This window comes from Denticeps clupeoides, chromosome 15 (assembly GCF_900700375.1).
Source record: "Denticeps clupeoides chromosome 15, fDenClu1.1, whole genome shotgun sequence".
Taxonomy (NCBI): domain Eukaryota; kingdom Metazoa; phylum Chordata; class Actinopteri; order Clupeiformes; family Denticipitidae; genus Denticeps; species Denticeps clupeoides.
In genome coordinates this window covers 1,358,867-1,382,064 of record NC_041721.1, presented here as the reverse complement: position 1 = coordinate 1,382,064, position 23,198 = coordinate 1,358,867, and the positions used below count along the sequence as shown (strand labels likewise).

The 23,198-nt window shown below is 49.5% G+C and overlaps 2 protein-coding genes across 31 annotated transcripts in view; both read left to right on the top strand.

The window, feature by feature from the left end:
• Nucleotides 1-9,747, top strand: part of LOC114765406 (pleckstrin homology domain-containing family A member 5-like) — an 86,072-nt gene extending 76,325 nt beyond the window's left edge. For 19 of the 30 annotated variants that reach the window (XM_028955631.1, XM_028955628.1, XM_028955626.1 and 16 more), the window contains 14 exons: nt 72-134; nt 211-291; nt 387-536; nt 804-905; nt 2,004-2,112; nt 2,529-2,572; nt 2,781-2,954; nt 3,294-3,414; nt 3,508-3,626; nt 5,594-5,803; nt 6,450-6,596; nt 7,955-8,085; nt 8,167-8,300; nt 8,857-9,747. In XM_028955631.1, the coding sequence (XP_028811464.1) occupies nt 72-134; nt 211-291; nt 387-536; nt 804-905; nt 2,004-2,112; nt 2,529-2,572; nt 2,781-2,954; nt 3,294-3,414; nt 3,508-3,626; nt 5,594-5,803; nt 6,450-6,596; nt 7,955-8,085; nt 8,167-8,300; nt 8,857-8,876 (1,605 nt within the window). In that variant the 3' untranslated portion in view covers nt 8,877-9,747. Of the gene's footprint in view, nt 1-71; nt 135-210; nt 292-386; nt 537-803; nt 906-2,003; nt 2,113-2,528; nt 2,573-2,780; nt 2,955-3,293; nt 3,461-3,507; nt 3,627-5,593; nt 5,804-6,449; nt 6,597-7,954; nt 8,086-8,166; nt 8,301-8,856 lie in introns of those variants that run through there. The other 11 variants (XM_028955654.1, XM_028955653.1, XM_028955634.1 and 8 more) reach the window with 8 other exon arrangements.
• A 1,568-nt stretch (nt 9,748-11,315) lies between these two features.
• Nucleotides 11,316-22,964, top strand: LOC114765282 (zinc finger protein AEBP2-like). The gene is made up of 8 exons (XM_028955389.1): nt 11,316-11,823; nt 13,211-13,421; nt 14,105-14,212; nt 14,334-14,520; nt 15,506-15,630; nt 15,897-15,964; nt 17,481-17,594; nt 18,327-22,964. The coding sequence occupies exons 1-8, from the start codon at nt 11,387-11,389 to the stop codon at nt 18,337-18,339; spliced, it is 1,263 nt and encodes a 420-aa protein (XP_028811222.1). The 5' UTR covers nt 11,316-11,386; the 3' UTR covers nt 18,340-22,964.
• Nucleotides 22,965-23,198: the final 234 nt, after the last annotated feature.

Sequence of the window (23,198 nt, the reverse complement as noted above, 5' to 3'; positions counted from 1 at the left end):
GGTGTAGTGGCTTTAGGAGCCGCGGAGTGAAGCGTTTTCATCTGATCGTCTTGTCATCTGTCTCACTGTAGGCCAGTCCCGAAGACTACAGAGACGGAGCCCACGTGTACCAAACCGAAGAGCCTGATGTTGACGTAAGTCTCCAAAGTAAAAAGTTTTTTTGTTTCGTTGATTGTAAATCTAAAGTCTTTAATGTCCGACCTCGTCCAGGCCAAGTTGAGTCGACTGTGTGAGCAGGACAAGGTGGTTCGCATGCAGGAGGACAAACTACAGCAGCTCCACCGAGAAAAGGTTGGTCAAACTTCCCTCAAGCTTCAACACCTTTCCATACGAGGACATTCCTTGGATTTGAGGTTTTAGAAGTTTCTGGCTCCATCGGTGTGCAGCACACGCTGGAAACCGCCCTGCTGTCCGCCAGCCAGGAGATCGAGATGAGCGCCAACAACCCAACGGCCGTCCAAACCGTAATCCAGCAGAGGGACGTCCTTCAGAGCGGCCTGCTCAGCACCTGCAGAGAGCTGTCCAGAGTCAATGGCGTGAGTGACACACACCGGTCCAAACGAACACGGTGTTCTGTCATCATCACAAACGAAAATTGACTTCAAATATCCAATGTTTCATTTTCTTTGACAAACAGTCAACAGGGTTATTGGACGGGTCTCTGGGGGTCACCTTAGACTGCAAACTCAAAAGGCAACACGCTGTCATTTTTCCAATCAGACTGCCCTGCCTGGCCGGGTGCTGCGATATGGTTTATTGTGAAATGGTGTGTGAATGTGTGTGTGTGCTGCCTCCGGTCTCAGGAGCTGGAGCGATCCTGGCGAGAATACGACAGGCTGGAGGCCGAGGTCATGGCGGCCAAGAATAACTTGCTGAAGCAGCTGGAAGCCCTTGGGAGTCCACAGGTACTTCAGCCTGACGGCAACCCGGTGGCGGCCCCAGACCGAGAGAACATGGTGGCGTATGTTTTAACCCCTGAAAACCCAAAACACGCTTTAATTCCAGTCAACGTGACCAAGCCCACTACCAACACCAACATGCAGGTTATCAGGCGCTTTAATTCAAGTCAACGTGACCACGTCCACTACCAACACCAACATGCAGGTTATCAGGCGCTTTAATTCTAGTCAACGTGACCACGCCCACTACCAACACCTACATGCAGGTTATCAGGCGCTTTAATTCCAGTCAACGTGACCACGCCCACTACCAACACCAACATGCAGGTTATCAGGCGCTTTAATTCCAGTCAACGTGACCACGCCCACTACCAACACCAACATGCAGGTTATCAGGCGCTTTAATTCCAGTCAACGTGACCACGCCCACTACCGACACAAACACGCAGGTTATCAGGCGCTTTAATTCCAGTCAACGTGACCACGCCCACTACCACCACCAACACGCAGGTTATCAGGCGCTTTAATTCCAGTCAACATGACCACGCCCACTATCAACACATGAGGGACAACACAATACATCAGGAAGCACTCAGCTTTTTGTAAGCGTCTGAATCTGCTGCTCTGTACAGATTTGAATGTGCAGATTGCAGCTCAGTATACATATTTTAGTCCATTTAGGACAATAAAAACAAAAATAAATAAAAAACCTCTGCACACTTTTATGAGTTCTGCCGCTAAAACTGTTCTACGTGCCTGCTGGCCTGGATGAGCAGGTAATTATTTCTAAAACCCACGAGGCTCCATCCACTTGTTAGTGACAAGCCTGGGAGTGTGATGGGCTTATTAAATTTCACCTCGTGCAGAATGCAAAGGTCTGACGGCCATCTCCACGCCTCGGTAGAAGTTAATTACTCGTTCGCTCTGAGTGGACGTCCTCGTCTCTTTTCCGCATGGATTATTAGACATGGGACGCTAGAGTGCAACAAATGAACGAATGTTGCAGCGTGGGACTTTGTGGCGGCCCGTCACGACCTTTAACAATATCTAATCTGCATCGGGCCCGACACGGTACAATGCTATTCATATTTTTATGGATTTCAGACCGAACCCCCCAGCCAGAAGCACATCCAGATCCAGAAAGACCTGTGGAGGATCCAGGATGTGATGGAGGCTTTGAACAAGAACAAGCCAAAAAGAAGCAGTGACCCCAGTACGTCTTTATTTTCGTGATCAGAAGCGTGGTCAGAAGGTTGCCGGTTCGAATATCGATCCACTGAGGTGTCCACACACTGCTCACCCGGCGCCTGTCATGGCTGGACAGGCACAAAATTAAATGCATGTACTAGTTTATCTCAAAAATTCGATTTGTGAAAAATTCTTAAAAAAAAAGTAGGACAAAAATATGAATTTCAAATCATAATTTGATTTGAAAAATCTAAAGAAAAATATGCTCTTCGTTAGTAAACTGTGTTTTTTATGATTGCCAGTATATCAGATTATTAGAATATTACCTACAAAACTTTTCTGTATCTTAATTTAAACACGCAATACTTGGTTAGGGCTTTTTTTTTTCGTATTTCTGTTGTGTATTTCCGTGCATGAGTAAATATCTTCTTGTTTTTGCAGATTTTCACAGCTCAAAACCTTTATCAAATCTTCATAAAAGTGAGGTAAGTCCTCCCTCTGCTGTTTGATGGCCAGATGATGAAATGCTTGTCTTTTTGCAGCCTTTGAATGTCTTTTTGACAAAATCCCCACCATTTCTGAAGAAATCCTCGTATTGGGGTGCAGAGGCTCCCGCTCCTCCTACGTGTTCTTTTTTTTTTTTTTTTTCAACCACTCACAAAGCTCCGTCTCAGGACTCTCTGTGATCTCCAGGAACCGGTTCCTGTCCCTCCTCGCCCTCCTCTGCCCCACTCGTATGAGGGTGGAGATGTCCCCTCCGCCGCGCCTCCACTGCCCCCTACAGGTGGCAGCCAGGGGCACGTTCCCCGCCCGCTGCAGCACCGGACGGACGACAGGAAGTCGGGCCAGAGGAACGGCGCGCAGGGTGTAAGAGCATCCTCGGCGTCCTTGTCATCGTCATGGAGACGCTTCCATCTGCTCCGCTCAGATTCATGCCCGTCATTTCACGCGCGTGGACGTTATTCCATTCGATGTCGAGCTTGGACCCACGATTTCACAGAAGAATGAGAGCTGTCCATCTTCATCGTTCAGATTCCATTCTCGCTTTTCCCGCATCAGCGTGCGAGCTGTGTGTGTGTGCGCGTGTGTGTGTGAGATCCTTGTCATCTGCCTACGTGACGTCTGTGGTCCCCGTCCTGCCTGTGTGTCCCGCCTGTTTGCCAGTCGATGCTAAGTGCTCCTCATCCTTATCTAATTACCATATAGGGCCCTGACTACAGGCTGTATAAGAGCGAACCTGAGCTCACAACTGTGGCCGAGGTAGACGAGTCCAATGGCGAGGACAAGACAGAGCAGGCAGCCGAGAAAGAGCCTTCCAGCTCCAAAGGTGCCTCTGAAGGAACGTCCTGTCCAAATCCTAAAACTCTGGAACGGTTTGACCTTTTAAATCTGATTTTTCTTCTCCTGTATTTGTGCGTAGGAATCCCCTACCCCGTAGGCATTGTGCCCCCCAGAACAAAGTCGCCAGTCATGCCTGAATCCTCCACAATCGCTTCCTATGTGACGCTAAGGAAGAGTAAAAAGCCTGATCCCAGGACAGTAAGTGCCTCTGATCACCCTCATCACGCCCAGGATCACATGGCGGAGCTGAAAGAGAACCCGAGTAGCGCGTGATCCGCCGTGCGGCACTTTCGTAGCGGGAGAAGATGCACAAGGAGTCTGCAGGCTCCGGTGAATCGAGTGCAGCTGAGAGCTTGCTGGTGGTGCGACTTGGTGAACAGACAAACCCAGGATGCTGCTGGTCAGGACAGCATGGCCGGCAGCATATGGCAAAGTTGCTGAAGTAAGATGATTCCCTCGGAACGTGGAGGGGACATCGCCATCGTCACTTTGGCTCCTGAACAGAGCTGACAAACCCAGCTGTGGAACCTTTCATGTCGTGGTCTTCAGCACATGAACTGGAAACTGTCCAGACCTTTACACGTTCTCTCGTACACCACACGTCATGCTTCGCCGTGTGGACTTGTGGTGCAGTCTTCTGGATTTTGTGTGATTCCATTTGAAATGAATGCTCAGAAGAGGCGTATCTCTCATACTTTTATTTACTAAGAGGGGACTTCTGTCCAAACCAGGCTGAGGGCCACCCACTTGTTGGGAGGGATATTGGCTCACTTGCTTGGCTTTTTAGTGAGGTGTAAATAATCAGATCCATCTAATATAACCCCCCAATATAATCAGTCTAATAATGTTACTCACCCTCCTGCCGAATACTTGGTATTACCCAATCCCTCTTTATAGAGGGGCGTTCGGACGGTTTTTGAGGTAATTAAACATTGCGCTAGTTATTTATTTATTTATTTATTTTTAAAATAAAAAACGGCACTTGTGGCATTTTATTGTTAAAAATGCCACGTTTGATGCCACTGTTTTATGCCACTGTTTTAGAAAACTCGCTTTGTGAGTGGTGAACTGTGGCCGCTTTGCTGTTCTGCACACCTCCCCAACACACACACACCAAAACTTCCCTATATTATTTTCCCACCGTGTCTGGAATTTTCTGCGCTCACTTGCTATTTCACGTTTCTTTGGTTCTGCCACTTTTGCTCACTCGTAGCAAAATCTTTCTTTGGTTGCGCTTGTTTCGTGAAGATGTTGCCTTGATCGTGGCAAAAGCTCCACTTTGTGTGGAAACTAAGTACAGTATAGTGTGAGAACAAATTTCTTCTTTGTGGGCCATATTGAGAAATACCTACAGTCCAGTTATAAATGGATGATGGACACCCCTGGTATATGCTGACCGGTGGCCATCACAGCCCTGAAATTATGGACTGTTATCTCAAAATGTGGAACAAAGTGTGAGAAACGGGTCACCTGGTCACCTTGCAGATGGGATGTCCGTTTGGGATCTGTCATGTAGGACAGCTGGCAGCAGAGGACCCCTCCATCAGAGTCCCCATTTTGGTGGCCTCTAAATTCTGAGCACCCTGTGAAGTGGTAGATGGACATTTCGGATTTCTGTTAGGATTGTCTAAGTGTATGTGCAGGCAAACTTGCAGAATTCGATTTGATTGGCTGGCACTTCTTGACATGTTCAGCTTTTTCTGTCGCCTACAACACTTGAGCCATTAATCACTATCAATTGAAAGCAAAATGTGCAATTCTATTCAGGTATTTTTGCATTATAGTTTCAGTTAAAGCTACAAGCTGAAAATGTATATGTAATTGTTTTAATCGATGGCGAGTTATGGTTAGCAGGTTACATGACTGACTCATAAACCCATCGATTAAGGCTAGTCCTCTTTTAGTCCAGAACTAGTCTTGATCCACTGACCCAAGAGGTTTTGTTGTCATCTACTGTAGAAACATGGTGGAAAAGCACCAGCCCCCAATTCCAAGCTCAAAAAACCACAATGATCTGTAGTTACATGAGATAGCACAAACCCCTCAATCCCCCAGTCCTTAATACCCATGTGTCCCATGTCCGGAACGTCAAACTTGTCTTGGGTGCTGTACAGATGTGTCCCTCGGGGGCGTCTGTGTTAACGTTCCACTGCTGTGTGCCGCAGCAGGACAGGCCCCGTAGCGCCGTGGACCAGTCATGCTTGGCAGAAGGCGGGCGGACGCGGATGAGCGTGGAGGAGCAGATGGAGCGGATCCGGAGGCACCAGCAGGGGGCGGCGCTGCGAGAAAAGAGGAGGGACCAGGAGAACTCGCTGTCCCGTAGCTCCTCGTTCTCCAAGGACCAGATACCTTCAAATCCCTACTACACCCTGCAGGTACCGTTACTGGAAAGTTGAAATTATTAAAAGTCCTAGCGGCTGACACACCCACCTATGAACTAGACGACCCTGTATTAATTCATGGGATTAACAGGGAAAAGGCCTGGTGAGTTAATGGAATGACGTCAGCCACTTGAATCTGTGAAGAAGAACGTTAAGTGATTGTAATACACAGTACCCCTTTCGGACCGGATCGTGACAGAGGTGCCACTGAGCAAAGCACCGTCCCCACACACTGCTCCCCGGGCGCCTGTCATGGCCGCCCACTGCTCACTCAGGGTGACGGGTTAAATGCAGAGGACAAATTTCACTGTGTGCACCGTGTGCTGTGCTGCTGTGCATCACAATGACAATCACTTCACTTTCTCTCACTTCACTCACTTAACGACTAGGCCTCCGCACGTTTGACCATGACCACACGTTTCCAGTTGATGAATTCATGCCGTAGTCGCGGCCAGAGACTTTTCTTCTGTTAGGGCGACGTAGAAGGTGAATTGGGTTGATCCCGTGTCCCTCCGCTCCGGGGTTCCTGGGGACAAGCTCCTGTCACCGCGGCATGTTGGTGCTCGTCACCTCAGCTGGATGAAACTAGTAGTGAAGTAGCGAGTGAATGAATGCCGTGTTTGTGCGTGTTTGTGCACAGACCCGCAAACGGGAGGAGGTGGTTTCTCCAGACCGGCAGGAACTGGAGGCGTCGCTGAGGGCTCTCGAGCAGGAAATGAAGAAGCGGGCCTTGGCGCAGCAGCAAGCCACACCCCCCACTGAGCCACAGGCTGCAGTCACCCGAGAGGTAAACACACACTCACGCAAAGTTCAGGCTACGCAACTTTCATACGGTTTCATACTGCACGATCAGTGACATGGGGTCCCACGCGGCATTGGGGGGGTGTGGCTTGCTGCTGCGTTTTAAATATGATTTTTTTTTTTTTTATCAAGAAATGGATTGGCTCACACTAGGGCTGCCATAAGTGATTATTCAGATAGTCGACTGTTTATTATCTTTTTATTATTATTATGCATCATGGCCATGCCCCGTTAGCATTTTTTATGTTAATTAACATCTTAGTTCTTTTTATGTTCATTTGCATTTTTTATGTTAGCATGCAAATTTTTTAACATGTACTTAATTGTTACCAAATTTTACGTGACTCCCAAGGGTTAAAGTATTGACTAGTACAAAATCTAATGAGGAAACTAAGAAATTATACAAAAAAACTGAAATATAGCAAAAGTGCATTTTGTGCTCAGTGCTCATTGTGGTAGTCTACCTCATCAGGACTAGTTCACACTAGTTCACAGACTTGCTCACACAGGCTGTATTCACGCGTCTTTTCGTATTCTGCGCTCTCATTGGCTGTAGCCTGTTGGAAGCTCGACCAGCTGTTCAGCGTGATGGGTGACGGGGGATCAGTGAAAAACCGCCGATTTGTCTCAATTTGTTTCTATTTGGGACTGTGATTTTGTTACGAGCCGGTCTACGAACGTAAACCTACTAAGACGAAACGGAGAATTTTAACAAGTGTTTTATTAACAACTAAATATATAAATAAAGATGAAATACATACGAAAACGAATTACAACGAATAACTGCAAACAAAGCAGGAAAACAGAGAAAAACAAACACCGAAGCAGGCCGTCACAACAAGTTGCATCGCCTCCTAGGGGAAGCGCAGGGGAAACCGGAAGTGATGTCAAAGGGAAATGGTAGGAAGGCGGCACGGCAAGCGCAGCCCCGAAAAAGGAGACTGAGGCTCCTTTTATTCTGTCTGTCCCACAGCAGGAACAGGTGGCTGAATTTACAATCACCAGGCACCTACAAACATTTACATTTACAGCATTTACCAGACGTCCTTATCCAGAGCGACGTACAATCAGTAGTTACAGGGACGGTCCCCCCTGGAGACACTCAGGGTTAAGTGTCTTGCTCAATGGACACAATGGTAGTAAGTGGGATTTGAACCTGGGTCTTCTGGTTCATAGGCGAGTGTGTTACCCGCTAGGCTACTACCACCCTACTACACAAACAACACAAAACACAGAACAGAAACACACCCAAAATACCAGGACGTAACAGACCTTTAAATCTGTTTTAATCTCATCATGTCCAGAGTTCAGAAAGATGAAGGGGTTTTAATGCGATTCTTTCAGGAGGACGCGGCGTCTCCGCCGCCGGGTGTCGAGCACCGAAACCCAGACCTGGAGAAGCAGGAGGAGGAGGAGGAGGGTGAGGAAGACGAGAGGAGAGAAGAGGAAAGGAAAAGGCTGATGTGTGACAACAGGTGACACGCCCGCTCGCCGCCCCTCCCGTTGTCAGCTGTCGGCGAGGATTTGAGGGTTCATGCGTGTGCCCCGTTTTGCAGCCTACAGACGGCTGTGATGGTCAGGGTGAGTCCCGAGGAGGATGACGACGACGATGCCGAGGAGGAGGAGGTGAAGGAAGCGGAGCAGGACCAGATCATCAGCCTGTCCTTCAAACACAGCCAGCTGGTGACAGGTGGGGAGGGGCTTCCTCGCCGACGCCCCAATGACACCGTCAGTGTTCGTGTGGCACCGCGTTCGCCTCGTTTCATTCACCCGAATCCTTCAGAGCTGCTGGCGGGCCTTCATCTTCCTGCTTAAGTTCTTGCCTTGTCTGCTTGTGTGTATGTTTGTGTCCCACGGCCGTAACGTTCGCAGCGAACGGCCTCTCCGCCCCGCCCTGCCCCACCCCAACTGCCTCCCAGCTCGGCGATGGCTCCTACTTCATGTGTGTGTCGAGTGGACAGTAAGAGACCTTCTGAAACACACTCAGCTGACGTCTCTAGTGGCCCATCGCTGGAGTTGTCCACAGACGCTTTATTATTATTATCATTATTATTAACACTGCTGATGATGAAGCTGTGTGACGTCCAGCCATCAGCCATGACTTCTCTTTACATGCTGCCTCGTGTAGATTTTAATGCTGTACCGCACCTTCAGTGAGTTGAAGGTGCAGAAGCTGGTGAGATACTGGGGGCAGAGACGGTCGTCTTATACCAACCAACTCTGATGCTGTCGTCTCTCCTCTGCAGCCACGACCAGTGACACGTGAGGGATGACCCAAGATGGCGGCTCCAGGGGTCTCTCCCAGAAGAAGCTGCCGTTCCAAAATCTACTGTCCAGCGGCGTTGAGATCAACTTGCAGGGCCTTAGCTCCCCTGTGCTTTTATTATTATTATTAATGTTATTATCATCATCATCATCATTATTATTATTACTATTATTATTATTAAATTGTTATTTTGTACAACTGTACATAAGAGCACGCGGCCAGAGCCGAGTAGGTCTTCACCCTCACGAGCCATGGTCCTCCGTTCAGGGCTCCTCATAATCGATTTTTTACACACAAGCAAATCATATTTCATTTTATACAACCTTCTTTTGCGTTGATGGCCACTCATGTGTCTCTTTGCACTGTATTCCACCTTGTTTTGTAGTATTTGCATTCTCAGACGATGCCACCCCGTCTGCCCGTTCACCCGATAAGGTGCCACATCACTGCTGCGGATGGACGTTTGAATATTTTATTGGTTTTGTGATTATTTATGAACGGCGTAGTCTGCAAGCCCTTCTGCACACACACACAACTGAATGTTCAGACTGCTTTTATTTTATGTTATGTGGCTGACATATTTAAAACAGAGAATATAAAAGAGTATTAAACAGTTTGACTCGGTTTGCTTCTGGCTGCTTTTGCACTCCAGGACCCAAAGGAGATCAGCACATGTAGAAAAAAAGCAATAAACAGGACTTTGATGTTAACATATATGTACAAAATGTAAAGGTCATTGTGTATATAATGTACACCATATGATGATAAAGAGCAGATGAACTATTAAGAGGTTATACTTATTATAGTCAATATGCAAATGTTCATATCACATCTGTTTTATATCATGTGAAATAAATGTTGATGTTCTTAACTGCTTGTTGGTGTTTTGCATCTACGATATTTGGCACAGCTGCGTTCTTGGACTGATCCTCCTTGAAAGGATTTTTTTCCATCAGAAATGCACACTTCTTGCTCGCAGCCAAGAGAGAAACCAAGTTAACCTAGTAACCTACTGATACCACTGGATTAAAATGTTGTGCTGGCTGATACCCCATTACAAAACCAGTAGCACATAAAAGACCTGACAAAATGGTCTGTTTTAATTTACTTGTACCTGAAAGTAATACAAAACTGAAAGTAATACAATAGCGACATCTAGTTGTGGAATGAATGAATTGTTGCCAGATACCGGACTTTTTCACCTTAAAATGCGAAAAAAAAAAGCACGAAACCTGCTGATAATTGTACTTGCACACATACTTAAATAAGAGATCTCGAATAGGCTGGTCGACGAGGAGTCGGTTTGACTCAGAATTGTCAACCCATCCCAATTCGGCAACACCAAATGCAGCTCTTCTTGATACCGACGTTCCAAACTAATGTTCTGGTAACAATAAAAGTATTTTTAACATTTGTATTGACGACTATCATGGTTATATGTTATTCTTTCATCATGTTCATAAGGAGGTCACGGTGAGGTTAAATTCGCAAAAGCCAGTCATGTAAAAGATGAACAAATCTCTTTTTTCACACACATAGCACAGATTTCTAACAGACATATTTTAAGGAGCGCATTATTGCATAAATAATACAAACATGAACATAATTTTCATTTCAAGTTTTGGAGCTACAAATTCATGTTTATATGAGTATCAAGATTTTCAAATAAAATGTATTTATTTGCTTACAAAAGTATTTAGTTCATCTTATGTATTTATTCTGTTTGCATGTTTACGTGTGTATTTATTTTGCATGTTTACGTGTGTATTTTGTCTGTTTGCATGTTTACGTGTGTATTTATTTTGCATGTTTACGTGTGTATTTATTTTGCATGTTTACGTGTGTATTTTGTCTGTTTGCATGTTTACGTGTGTATTTATTTTGCATGTTTACGTGTGTATTTTGTCTGTTTGCATGTTTACGTGTGTATTTATTTTGCATGTTTACGTGTGTATTTTGTCTGTTTGCATGTTTACGTGTGTATTTATTTTGCATGTTTACGTGTGTATTTTGTCTGTTTGCATGTTTACGTGTGTATTTATTTTGCATGTTTACGTGTGTTTATGTCTGTTTGCATGTTTACGTGTGTATTTATTTTGCATGTTTACGTGTGTATTTATTTTGCATGTTTACGTGTGTATTTTGTCTGTTTGCATGTTTACGTGTGTATTTATTTTACATGTTTACGTGTGTTTATGTCTGTTTGCATGTTTACGTGTGTATTTATTTTGCATGTTTACGTGTGTATTTATTTTGCATGTTTACGTGTGTATTTTGTCTGTTTGCATGTTTACGTGTCTATTTGCATATTTAAGTCTGTAGAAGTTTTATTTAACCCTTGTATTGTTTGAGCCCCGTACGTCCGCAACGTGACCTGTGACGTCACGTCGCGCCGCCCACCTCGTCCCCACGCAACCTCGGCCTCCGCGGCGTGTGCGCCTGCGCGGACTCGTGGTCTGCTGAGATCTGTAGAAACGGCGAGGAAACGGGACGCGTTCGCACCGATTAAAATGGCGAGTACCGGCGCGGACGGGCCGGAGCACGACGCCGCTCCTCAGGACGACGGGAGCGGCGGGCAGGAGAGCGGGGCGGCGGGACTGAGCCCCGCGGCCGCCGGCTTGGCCGTGAAGATGGAAGCGGACGTCGAGGCGAGCGGAATCTGCCGAGAAGCGGAACCGGCGGCCGCCGACGGGACGGACGCCGCACGCTGCGAGCCCGACGCCCGGCCGAGACCCGAGCGGCCCCCGGCGGGCAGCTGGAGCGGCGGCGGCGGCCCCGCGGAGCCCAAACCAGAACAAAGGGAGGAGAGCGCCGCCTCCACCTCACCCCCGAGCAGCGGCGGCGGCGGCGTCCCGGAGAAGCCCGAGTCCGCCGCCAAGCGCCGGGCCAGCGCCGAGATGGGCTCCTCCGACGGGGAGCCGCTGAGCCGCATGGACTCGGAGGACAGGTCCGGGTCTCGTCGTCACTTTCATGTCGCCAAGTGCCACCTAATCGTTACAGGAACACGACAAGTCGCGGTTTTCTACACGTTTCTGTCTCGTTATTTCCATTTACCAGACGCCCTTATCCAGAGCGACTTACAGTCAGTAGTTACAGGGACAGTCCCCCCCTGGAGACACTCAGGGTTAAGTGTCCTGCTCAGGGACATGATGGTAGTGAGTGGGATTCGAACCTGGGTCTTCTGGTTCATAGGCGAGTGTCTCACCCACTAGGCTACTACCATTCAGGCGTGACTGTATTGTGACCATATTTACTGCTTTTTGTAGGTTTTCTGGTAGATTTTCATTACAAGTTTGGTTTCGGTTTTGCCGTCGATGCCGCGTTCGAGCTGTAAGAATGAAGATGAACGTTACTGTCTGACAGCCATCAGCTTCCAGTTCAGAAGGTGCCAGAAAGTCGCCGCTGTCCTTCCTCGGTGCCCTTTTTAACTCTTTTTGGAGAGGAGAGGACCCCGCCGGGGACGGCCAGGACCCTCCCCCCCCCCCCCCCCCCCCCCCCCCCCCCCGGGGACAACCAGGCCCCGCGTTTCTGACTGTGCTGTGATTCTGGCAGAATGTGGTGGCCTCCCCGTTACCGCCGCGGTCCCCACTGAGGGTGGCGGTTAGATACACGTTTCGCCGTGACGCCGTGTCCTGAACTTCTTTAAATGACCTTTTTTTTGGTTGTTGTTAATCGAGCCACCGAGCTCCTCCGGCCATCGCGGTGGAGGAGGCGGAGGCTTTGATTTAAACTCGCCATGTGGCGTCCCGCTTTGTGAGGCCGGACGGGGGAGGGACGCGCGGGGGGTGGGGGGGACGGTCTCTTAAAAGCGAGAAAGGAGGCTGCGGTTCCCGCTGTTTGGGCAGCTGGCGGGACTGAATGTAACTTTTGTTCCCGTTTCTGGCAGCGTGGTGCCTCGCGGCCGAGCCACAGGGCAGCTGGCGTCCCCGCGGCGGAGGGGCGTGGGGACGGGGCCTGCACGTGTCCCCCCCGTCCTCCAGATCCAGCCAGGGACGTAGTGCTTGCACACAAACGCATTCTGGGTCGATTCCGCTCATTGCGGTAAAATTCAGTCCTCCGTGCCGGAGCTCCGCCCCTTCAAGCGCTTTCTTGCTCCGCCCCTCTTGACCTGCTTGGGTCAGGAAGTCATGTGTGGGGTTCATATCATGGCCGGCAGTGATGAGCGGCGGTACAGAGGGCGTTTTTTTGGGGTGATTAGCCACGCCGCGTGGTCCGCTTCGGGCCGCCGCGGCGCTTTGTCTATCAGACACGTTTTGTCACATGGAGTTTCTGGACCAGCTCTGCCTTTCTTCTGCTGAATAAAAAGTGTGTGTGTGTGTGTGTGTGTGTTTCAGCATCAGCAGCACTCTGATGGACCTGGAGAGCACCGCGTCCAGCGGCCGCTCCACGCCGGCCATGATGAACGGCCACGGCGCCTCGGCGGCGTCCTCGGTGAAGGGCGGCTCCTACACCTGCTGCTGGGACCAGTGCCACCTGCTGTCCACCACCAGCCCCGACCTGGCGGAGCACATCCGCAGCGTCCACGTCGACGGCCAGCACGGCGGGGTCCGTCCAGGCAGCCGGTTTATCCGAACTAACTACCGACCTCACCTGTTCCTCACCCGTTGTCTTCATCAGTGGTTCTAGGCAGTCCAGGGCTTCCACTAGGGTTACGTGTAGGTGCATGTAGACTCTGCTCGGAAGAGTCCACTAGTGCTCCCTGGCATGGTGATGGTGGTACTTTATCTAGAACGTCTCCGGTCTTAGTTTTAGTCCAGTCTTTGCTGCGTCCAGCTGTCATTTTAGTCTTATTTTAGTCAGAATTATCCACTAGTCTTCTAGTTTAGTGTTCGTAAAATGAAAATTGTATATAGTATATAGTACGAGTACCGACATTTTTATTCTAGTCAAACCCATTTCATAATTAAAACAGGGTTATCTTGTTATTGTATTACTGTTAACTGATGGCAGTGTTTTCTAACCCTGGTCCTGGAGGAACATCTGCCAGGGCGTTTTTGTTCCTGCCCCGCTGGAGTGAAGGCTCCCTGGCAGACGTTCCTTCAGGACCCGGTCGGAGAAGCGCTCTGACTTGTTCTGGTTTCTTCTCCGGCGTCATTTTAACCGTCAGAAGTATCCGGAATGAATTGATTTTGTCGGTGGAAATGAGGAGACATTTTAGTCTCGTGATGTATTTCGTTATGGTTACGCGGTGACTTGTCACATGACCGCGTGCGTTTCTCCTGCCGCAGGTGTTTGTGTGTTTGTGGAAAGGCTGCAAAGTTTACAACACGCCGTCTACCAGCCAAAGCTGGCTGCAGAGACACATGCTGTCCCACAGCGGGGACAAGCCCTTCAAGGTAAGGACGCCTTTTAATGCCCGGGCCCTGTATTCCTGCGTCTCTGAGTGAGTTCGTTGGCCTTCGCGTGACCGCCGCTGCCGCCATGTTGTTTTTTGACTCTGGATTCTCCCGCCTTCAGTGCGTGGTGGGTGGCTGCAACGCCACCTTCGCGTCCCAGGGGGGGCTGGCGCGCCACGTGCCCACCCACTTCAGCCAGCAGAACTCCTCCAAGCTGTCCAGCCAGACCAAGCTGAGCCAGGAGTCGCCCTCCAAGGCCGGACTCAACAAGAGGAGGAAGGTGAAGACCAAGCGCAGGAGGTCCCTTCGTACGTACTCTTTACCCTTCGGGCTTGTTTGGTTCTGTTCGTGGCTGGCCTGGTTCTACCTGGCACGTGGAGGGGAGGGACTTGTCCCTCGATGCAGCTCCACGCGAGGATCAGGCTGAAAATAAATCCTAATTTATTTACAGTTCTAGAAGGCTTCAGAGGCTACAGATTTACTGCCTGTTGATTGGCTGGCTCCGTGTACCAGTTACCAACCAGTAAGCAGATGGAGATTTAAGTCATGGGGCGGTGGTGGCCTAGCGGTCAAGGAACTGGCCCCGTGGTCAGAAGGCCGCCGGTTCGAATCCCGATCTACCGAGGTCCCGTCCCCACACACGGTGCCCACTGCTCACCAAGGGTGACGGTTCAATACAGGGCACACGTTTCACCGTGTGCTGCGCTGCAGTGTCTCACAATGACAATCACTTCACTTTCCACTTTCATGATTAACCAATAGGAAGGCACCTCTGCAAGATTCTTACTGGACAGTCCGCTGTGAGTTTTGTGGACCAGTTTTTTTATTTGGTATGTAAGTACAACACAAATATAAGATTTGGATCTTTTTTTTTTATTTTTATTTTTTTGCACCTTTCTGCATTTTTTCCACTCCGATCCTTTTACATGTTACAACTTGACATGACTGCCTCACAGTAGTCATTGTCACTGTGAAACACAGCACACGGTGAAACGTGTCCTCGGTGTTGACCCGTCACCCTTGGTGAGCAGTGGGCACCATGACAGGCGCCCGGGGAGCAGCGTGTGGGGACGGGACCTTCATCAAGTGGGATTTGAACCGGCAACCTTCTGATGACCGGTCCCCTTCCTTCCCCGCTCGGCCACCACGGCTGTATATACGACCCGTGTGTGGATTAGAGCTTCTACCTAAACGTTAGAAATTGAGCCTAAACCCGACCTGACCCGTCATATGTACGTTGTCCGTGAATTCCGTCATCGTTGACGCCGCCCTGGTTCTCTGTTCCCTCTGCAGCTCGGCCTCACGACTTCTTTGACGCCCAGACGATGGACGCCATCCGACATCGCGCCATCTGCCTGAACCTGGCCACTCACATCGAGAGCCTGGGCAACGGACACAGCGTGGTCTTCCACAGCACGGTGAGGCCGCACTTCACCCAGCCGCCACCAGGGGGTGCTCGAACCTCTTCACCGCCACGCCGTCACTCGGAACAAACATGATCAGCCAGCAGGCCTTCGGGTCGCGTTAATTAACGTTCACATGCCCGCGCAGACCCCCGCACTAACTCACTCGGAGCAACTGTTTATGGAGCCACCACTCAGCCTCCTGTCCTCCCCAGACATAGCTGGAGTTCCTCACAAGCGAGGATTTCATCCCCCGTCTCTGTCCTGTTCCCTCCCGCTAGGTGATCGCCAGGCGGAAGGAAGACTCTGGGAAGGTGAAGCTGCTCCTGCACTGGAGTCCCGAAGACATGTGAGTACCGTCAAAGCCAGGCCTCTTCCAACGTATTTACAACATCCGGCTACGTACAAACCAAACAACGTTCCTCCAGGAAACCTGGCGCTGCGTGTAACGTTTAAACAACGTTCCTCCGGGAACCCTGGCGCTGCGTGTAACGTTTAAACAACGTTCCTCCGGGAACCCTGGCGCTGCGTGTAACGTTTAAACAACGTTCCTCCGGGAAACCTGGCGCTGCGTGTAACGTTTAAACAACGTTCCTCCGGGAAACCTGGCGCTGCGTGTAACGTTTAAACAACGTTCCTCCGGGAACCCTGGCGCTGCGTGTAACGTTTAAACAACGTTCCTCCGGGAAACCTGGCGCTGCGTGTAACGTTTAAACAACGTTCCTCCGGGAAAGCTGGGGCTGCGTGTAACGTTTAAACAACGTTCCTCCGGGAAAGCTGGGGCTGCGTGTAACGTTTAAACAACGTTCCTCCGGGAAAGCTGGGGCTGCGTGTAACGTTTAAACAACGTTCCTCCGGGAAAGCTGGGGCTGCGTGTAACGTTTAAACAACGTTCCTCCGGGAAAGCTGGGGCTGCGTGTAACGTTTAAACAACGTTCCTCCGGGAAAGCTGGGGCTGCGTGTAACGTTTAAACAACGTTCCTCCGGGAAAGCTGGGGCTGCGTGTAACGTTTAAACAACGTTCCTCCGGGAAAGCTGGCGCTGCGTGTAACGTTTAAACAACGTTCCTCCGGGAAAGCTGGCGCTGCGTGTAACGTTTAAACAACGTTCCTCCGGGAAACCTGGTGCTGCGTGTAATGTTTAAACACTCAGTGTCACAGTGAAACGCCCACAGTCCGTGGGCAGCCATGACGGGCGCCCGGGGAGCGGTGTAGTGGGCGGATCGGTAACCTTCCCATTACGGGTCTGGTTCCCTTTGATCCACTGATGTTCAGAACAACCATCTTTTGTTTTGTCCGGGTCACGCGCACGCTGGTACGTTCCGCTGGACACCCGTCCCGACCCGGCACCGCTCAGCCTTCACGGACAGAACATCCGCCCGGGAGCGTTGGCAGACTTTCACATAAGGCAATATTTACGTGCACCGCGCGCCGACAGGCCAGACCGGCCCGAACGTACTCCCCGCTTCCTGTTCCTTTCTCAGAAGAACGCTGGGGAGGAGGACGGTTCGGGGTCGCTCCGAGGCCATGAACTCCTGTCAATCGCCCGGCTGTACAGTCACGACGTTTCGAAAGCATCTTGTCACGTTCCTGGTCCAGTTCTGACTAATAAGCGACTTAAGTTCGTTTTTTTTTTTTTTTTTTTCGCCTGGTCATGTACGCACGTTGGTTGGAGTCGCCGTATGTTTTCCCTCGTTCCTCTTGGGAGAAGCTATTTTGAGTCGGGAACGTTCGCCTGTCGGATCTGTGGCGATAAGGAAATGCTTGTTCCCGGGAGGCTTCGTCAGAAAACAAGTCCAACCCGAACAAACGAGCTTTTGCGGAACGGTTTTTCCCGTTTTTCACCCCGTAGTGTTCTCCCCGCAGCCTGCCGGACGTGTGGGTGAACGAGGGCGACCGCGGCCAGCTCAAAACCAAAGTGGTGCATCTGTCTCAGCTTCCTCAGGACACAGCGGTGCTGCTGGACCCCAACATCTACAGGTGAGGACCTCCGGGACGGGCCCCTGTACGCCATTTCAAACCTCCGTCCGGATTAATGATGCCTAAACCAGTCCAAACGGTCTAAAAACGCCCAGAACCGAGGCCCTTTCCCCGTGACATTATCCTAATAAAGCTCTAATAAAGCCTGGTTTTTCCCCCGATTTCCATAAAGCATGTTGATTGACACCTGGTTCTCTGTTGTGAACTTGAAAGGTTGAGTTTTTCCGAACGTAGACGTGCTCGGCCCTGGCCAGCAGGTGGCGCCCTTCCCTCCGGAAGCTCGGGGAAGATTTAGAGAATAGACGGCCGCAGGCCCGGCGATGCAGCTCAGAACATTCCGGCTGTGCTCACGTACGAGGAATTCTGCTCTGGACATTGTTCCCTGTCGCAAGAAACATTGCACGCAATAAATTCCATGAGCAAAACGGTAATCCCGGGACAAATTTACGAGGTCTGTAAATACGGGCGACGGTGGGTCGATGGTTGGAAGATTATGGAGGTAATAAGTTACCAGGATCGGAATTTATCGCCTCTTCCGTTGTATTTATGCCCTGCGTTGTCGTTGCGTGTCGTACTCGCCGCCCGCTGCGCCGTTTACGGGGAGGTTAATCATAAAATGGAAGTTAAGGCGCATTAAAGATCAACTCCCCCGGGGGACGTGCATTCCCAAACCCGCCGGGGTCGGTGACCTTTAACCCCCTCTGTGTTGTAACTGAGCGTTGTGTGTTTCAGGATGTTCTTTTGAGACGCTGACGGAGACGGGCTGAAGCGGACGCGGTGCTCCACCAGGACGCGGTGCTGTGACCTCCTGCAGGATCTTCGGTGGCTCCTGTACCGTCGCTGTAAATACTGCTGGAGATTTGTAATATATTTTTATACGTGGAGCGTTGTCCCCGCTGTACTTTTGCTGTAGATAGATGTCATGTCCCCCTCGTGAAATTGTAATTATACCTGCCATCGTTATGTAAGAACTTCACCCGGGTTATGATGCTTCCTCCCCAACACACACACACACACACACACACACTTTATTATTGGTGAAGCACTGGTCTTTCTCAGGCCCTTGATGGTGTAAATCATCATCATCACGATGATGATATTGTGGGACCTTGTTGTACATAATCTCTCCCGCCGTCCCACGGTCTGCGTGGGCACTTCCCTTCCGTCTGACGGTTGTACGATGGAATAACCATGATGTCTTTGTAATAAAACCTCCAGAGTTTTTTTTTTTTTTTTTTGTTCCTTTGTTTCGTTTTCTTCGTTAATGCTGCAGGTTTTTAATATAAAAAGACCATGTGGTCACACACCCACACACACACATGCTTACACACTCGTACACGCTTACACACTCGTACTCAACTCATAAACTGCCCGTGCATGGCGACCAGGGGTGTGCGCTGCTGGCAGAAGAACCCACGTCTCTGCATTTTCTGGGACTGTTTTACTGACCGGCACAATTCTAATTTCATTAACGGCCAGACCCGCGTTTTATTCAACTCCACGCGGCTCGAATGGCATCCCGCTACCGAGCTGCGATGTGCAGCGTGACAAAACCTCCCTGATGCAACAGTTACGAATGTCGTTTTTAGCGTATTCATAGCTGTCGCAGAGACCAGCGTGGTACAACGTGCGTTCACTGCTTTTTACAGGTACGCGTCGCAACCGCGAAGTTTGCTGACGTGAGCGCCGACTCGTGATCCGGACGCTCCCGCTGCTGGGTGACTGTTTAAACCGGCCTCGTCCCCGGTGACCCCCGGCCGTCGTTTTTGTCCATCTCGATCGTCTCGATTGTACTTGTGAAATTAGTGGTGAAACGGTTCCGCCGGCCAAGGCCTCGTAAATCTCGGGTTTGGTATGAAGAGCGCGGTCCTGATCAAGAATTCAGGCCTTATATCAAGAACAAAGGCGCTGAGATGAAGCCCTGAAATCGGTTGTGGAAATACGAGCGCTGGCGGCGGCTCCATGCGCAGAAGAATTCCTCTCGTTTCTATTCTCCCTCAAACACTCCGGGGGTGTTTATGCCTGGGCGCGGTTAACGCCGGCCCTGCGTTTCTCAAGGGTCGCTGGTCACAGCCGCAGTCGGGGCGAGCGATTAGTCACGACCGTCCAGGGGGACGTGGGGACATTCCTCGGAGCCTCCCTCCCTCCCCTCCGATCTCCGAGGATACGGCAGAAAGGAGCTTCACGGCCAGAGAAGATATTAATCTGCTGCCACACGCAGCTGGACCATATTAAATATGCAAATTTCCTGAGTCTAGAATATGGTTGGTCACCAGTTCACCAATAGGAACGCTGGAATTAAAGTGCTGATAAACCTGCATGTTGGTGTTAGTAGTGGGCGTGGTCACTGATCCTTAAATCTTAAACTGGATTTTCAAATTTTAAGGCCTTAAATATGATTGAAAATGAGCAGTGATCTTCAAAAACCAGCGTTGTTTTTATGTGTGGTGACCTCTAAATAATTTGGCAAATTTCTAGTATGTGTTCTGCATTTTTGTGTGTGAGATCAGAATTAGTGGAACCGCCTGTAGAGCTGGACTGTTAAAGTTCTGCACTATATATCTATATCTATATCTCTCTCTCTCTCTATATATATATATATATATATATATAATTATTATTTGTTGAATCAGGAATAGTGAGGACGGAACATTATCTTCCCACATTTGCATCTTTTTTTCCAAATCAAATGAAACCGGCCTTCAGATTGCGTGATCACATGAATGCAAAATAAGGCCATTTATATTATGTGGTCCCGGACGATGTATAACGTGATTCTGTCTGTTCAATTTATACCCAGCAGTCCCTATATACTTCTACATGTAGTACGTCTTTCTTAATATGTACCTGTTTTTGAAAAACATCTTACTGATGTATTTATTTTTATGAAGTATTGGGAAAATAACATCTGCAGTGATGTAAAGGTATAGTGAATATTCATTTTGTGGTGTTTTTTTTATAAGCAAGTGCCACTCCCAATATTGAACTCAGTAATAATAATATATTAAAAAGTCTAAAATTTGGCTTCCTTGTACAGAGACCCTGGTACAAGGGGTGTTAGGAGTGTAGAGAACGGAGGAGATGGACGCGTAGTTAGTTGTGGGGTAGTTAGTTGGTCCTGGTAACCCTGTTTTACTCTCCTCCTGCTCCTCCGGGCTCTGATTCACTTGGATTACTCACGGTCGGAGTTCCCGGCTTCACGAGCCATTAATAGGGCTCTCGTGCAGAGTGACCCCGTCTTCCCGCACCGCTCCGCTCTGCGCCCGCTTCTGTCCCGTTTACCACGCCGAGACCCACATCAGCCCCCCATTTTTCTGCATCGTGTCGGGCGGATTGGATTTGATTGCAGAACCTTGACTGCATCGTGTTTTGGAGCCGCCCCTAAATCCCCTTTTATGCCTTTTTCTTGTGTATTTTGGCTCGTCTTCGTTAAAGAGAGCCAGGCCAAGAACATCATGTCGAGTGTGCTGTTTAGTCAAATCCCCGGTAAGGCTTCTTTGCCCGAGTACGAGAAAGAGCCCCATCCATCCATCCATCCATCCATCGCTTCACCAGTTTACTTTAACGCGCTCGAATAACCCGCCGCTCCCTCGTTCTCAGGGTTCATCTGAGCGGCGGAGAGGCTGGACGGCCGTTAACCGTCCCAAATAAACAGGGGAGACGTGCGTCACCGCGGGGACGTGGACGCGCATTCCAGCTCCCTGCCTCCCCTAATTAGAATGAGCGCGGCGGTCGTTATGACATCACTCGCGTTCCCAGAATGCCGCGGGGCGTCCCGTAACCGGGGAAGGGCCGTGAGTCCTCGGCTTCAGCCTGAAATGGCGTCCCGACCAGAAGGAAGCCTTCACCGTTCCCCACGTTCTCCGCAGAACCCGCTGGCCTTGGTCAGGAGCGAGGAGGGAACCTGCAGAACCCCATTAGGAAGTTGGGCCGGTTCCGGTCCGATTGTCTGGCCAACATGGTGACTGGCCGCTGATACGTCACCTTTTCTTCTCCAGGCTCGTTCCGTCAGAACCACAGGGACGGTTCCAAAGGCCACTGAGGTGACGAGCGGCTACCAAGATTTTATTGTCATTATTAAATAATCAGCAACGTACAAAGTTCTTGTTCACACAAAAATTCATGCGGTTTTTGTGGGTTATGAAAAAATGAATTGGGCAAAAAAGCGGCCTTGAGGGAACGGTAATAAGATGAGAATAAGGTAACGTTAGCTTTGTTAATGAATGAATTACGATATTTCCAGTATCGCTTTACACTGTAAGTTCCTGCCTGGACATGTAGATCACGTCTGGGGTTTTTCAATAATCATCAGAAACATTTGAAACGCTCATTGTGTAACATTACGTTACGTTTCTATCGGTTATCTTTAAGTGAAAAGTGCTTGTCATCGGGAAACCTTGATCAAGGGGACCTCAGTGGCACCTTCGAACCTGCAACCTTACCCGCTAGGCCACCACTGAGCCAGAAAAATCCTTTTTTTGAGCATGAGCAAGAGAGGGCGTGGGCCCTGTGGACCCGGCAACTCCTCCTAATGTCAAAGCTGTTAGAATCCGGAGCGGACGTGGCGGCGGGACTCATCCGTGTCCCTCCCGGTCCTCGATTAAACACGTTCCGCAGGCATGATGGGCGTGTCCACGCAGACGCGGGTCATTGTAAATCTCGAAAGGTTGACAGAGGTCATGTGACACATGGTCTGCCAGCTGCATCTTCATTTCAGTGGACCGTTTCAGACCCAGGGGGTCACTCATGGTGCTTTTGGGGTTTAAGGTTACAGCTTGTTCGTCTTATTACAGGGTGCTAGTGGCTTAGTGGCCAAGATTAAGTTCCAGAAGATCAGAAAGTCCCAGGTTCGAACCCCACTTACTGTCCCTGAGCAGGACACGTAACCCCGAGTGTCTCCAGGGGATGACTGTCCTTGTAACTACTGACTGCAAGGCGCTCTGGATAAGGGCGTCTGGTAAATGTCGGACATATAAATGCTGCTGTGTGTTTAGAGTGTTTCGGCGCTGTGGCGGCTTGGAACTGGAACTACCGACTCGCCGGCACACGAGAGACGCACTTCAGGAAACGTACAAAGGAAGCACGCCGTCTGGCTGCATTTCACATGTCAACCTGGTGAACGCGCAACGCCACACTTGTATCGTCAAGCAGTAACGTTGAAATAAATGAACTATAAGAATGGCCGCGTCTTCATTTGCATATGCTCTTCACTTCTGCCGAATAGGAAGCAAGGAGCACTTTTTTTACGTTGTACCTTTTATTATTTAGATCAATGTATTTATTCATTTCTTTATGTACTGTGTGTGGGTGTCTGTATATATATATATATATATATATTGTTCTGACTTTATTAAAAATATTCTTAAAAAACGTTCCTGAGTTTTTGTGTTCTCAGTCAAGAGTCACTTAAGGTGAGCAACAGAGTCACCACTAACCATCTCGGAGAAGTACAGACCTTCAGGGCCAAGAGTATTAAAAAGTCCTACAAAATGGTGTTCTAAGAATCTCGATTGTTGGTAGTTCTTGCCGTTTGGACGCGTGGAGACCTTGGGAGTTCTGAGGAGACGTTCCTCCTTTTGTTCCGTGGTGGTGTTGATGGGCTGA

What these genes read in the sequence shown, in the direction of transcription:
- LOC114765282 (XM_028955389.1), top strand. Translation starts at nt 11,387, where the DNA reads ATGGCGAGTACCGGCGCGGACGGGCCGGAGCACGACGCCGCTCCTCAG. An exon ending in CAAGCGCAGGAGGTCCCTTC is followed by an intron (nt 14,521 to 15,505) that starts GTACGTACTCTT and finishes TTCCCTCTGCAG; the next exon opens with CTCGGCCTCACGACTTCTTT. An exon ending in GCGTGGTCTTCCACAGCACG is followed by an intron (nt 15,631 to 15,896) that starts GTGAGGCCGCAC and finishes CCCTCCCGCTAG; the next exon opens with GTGATCGCCAGGCGGAAGGA.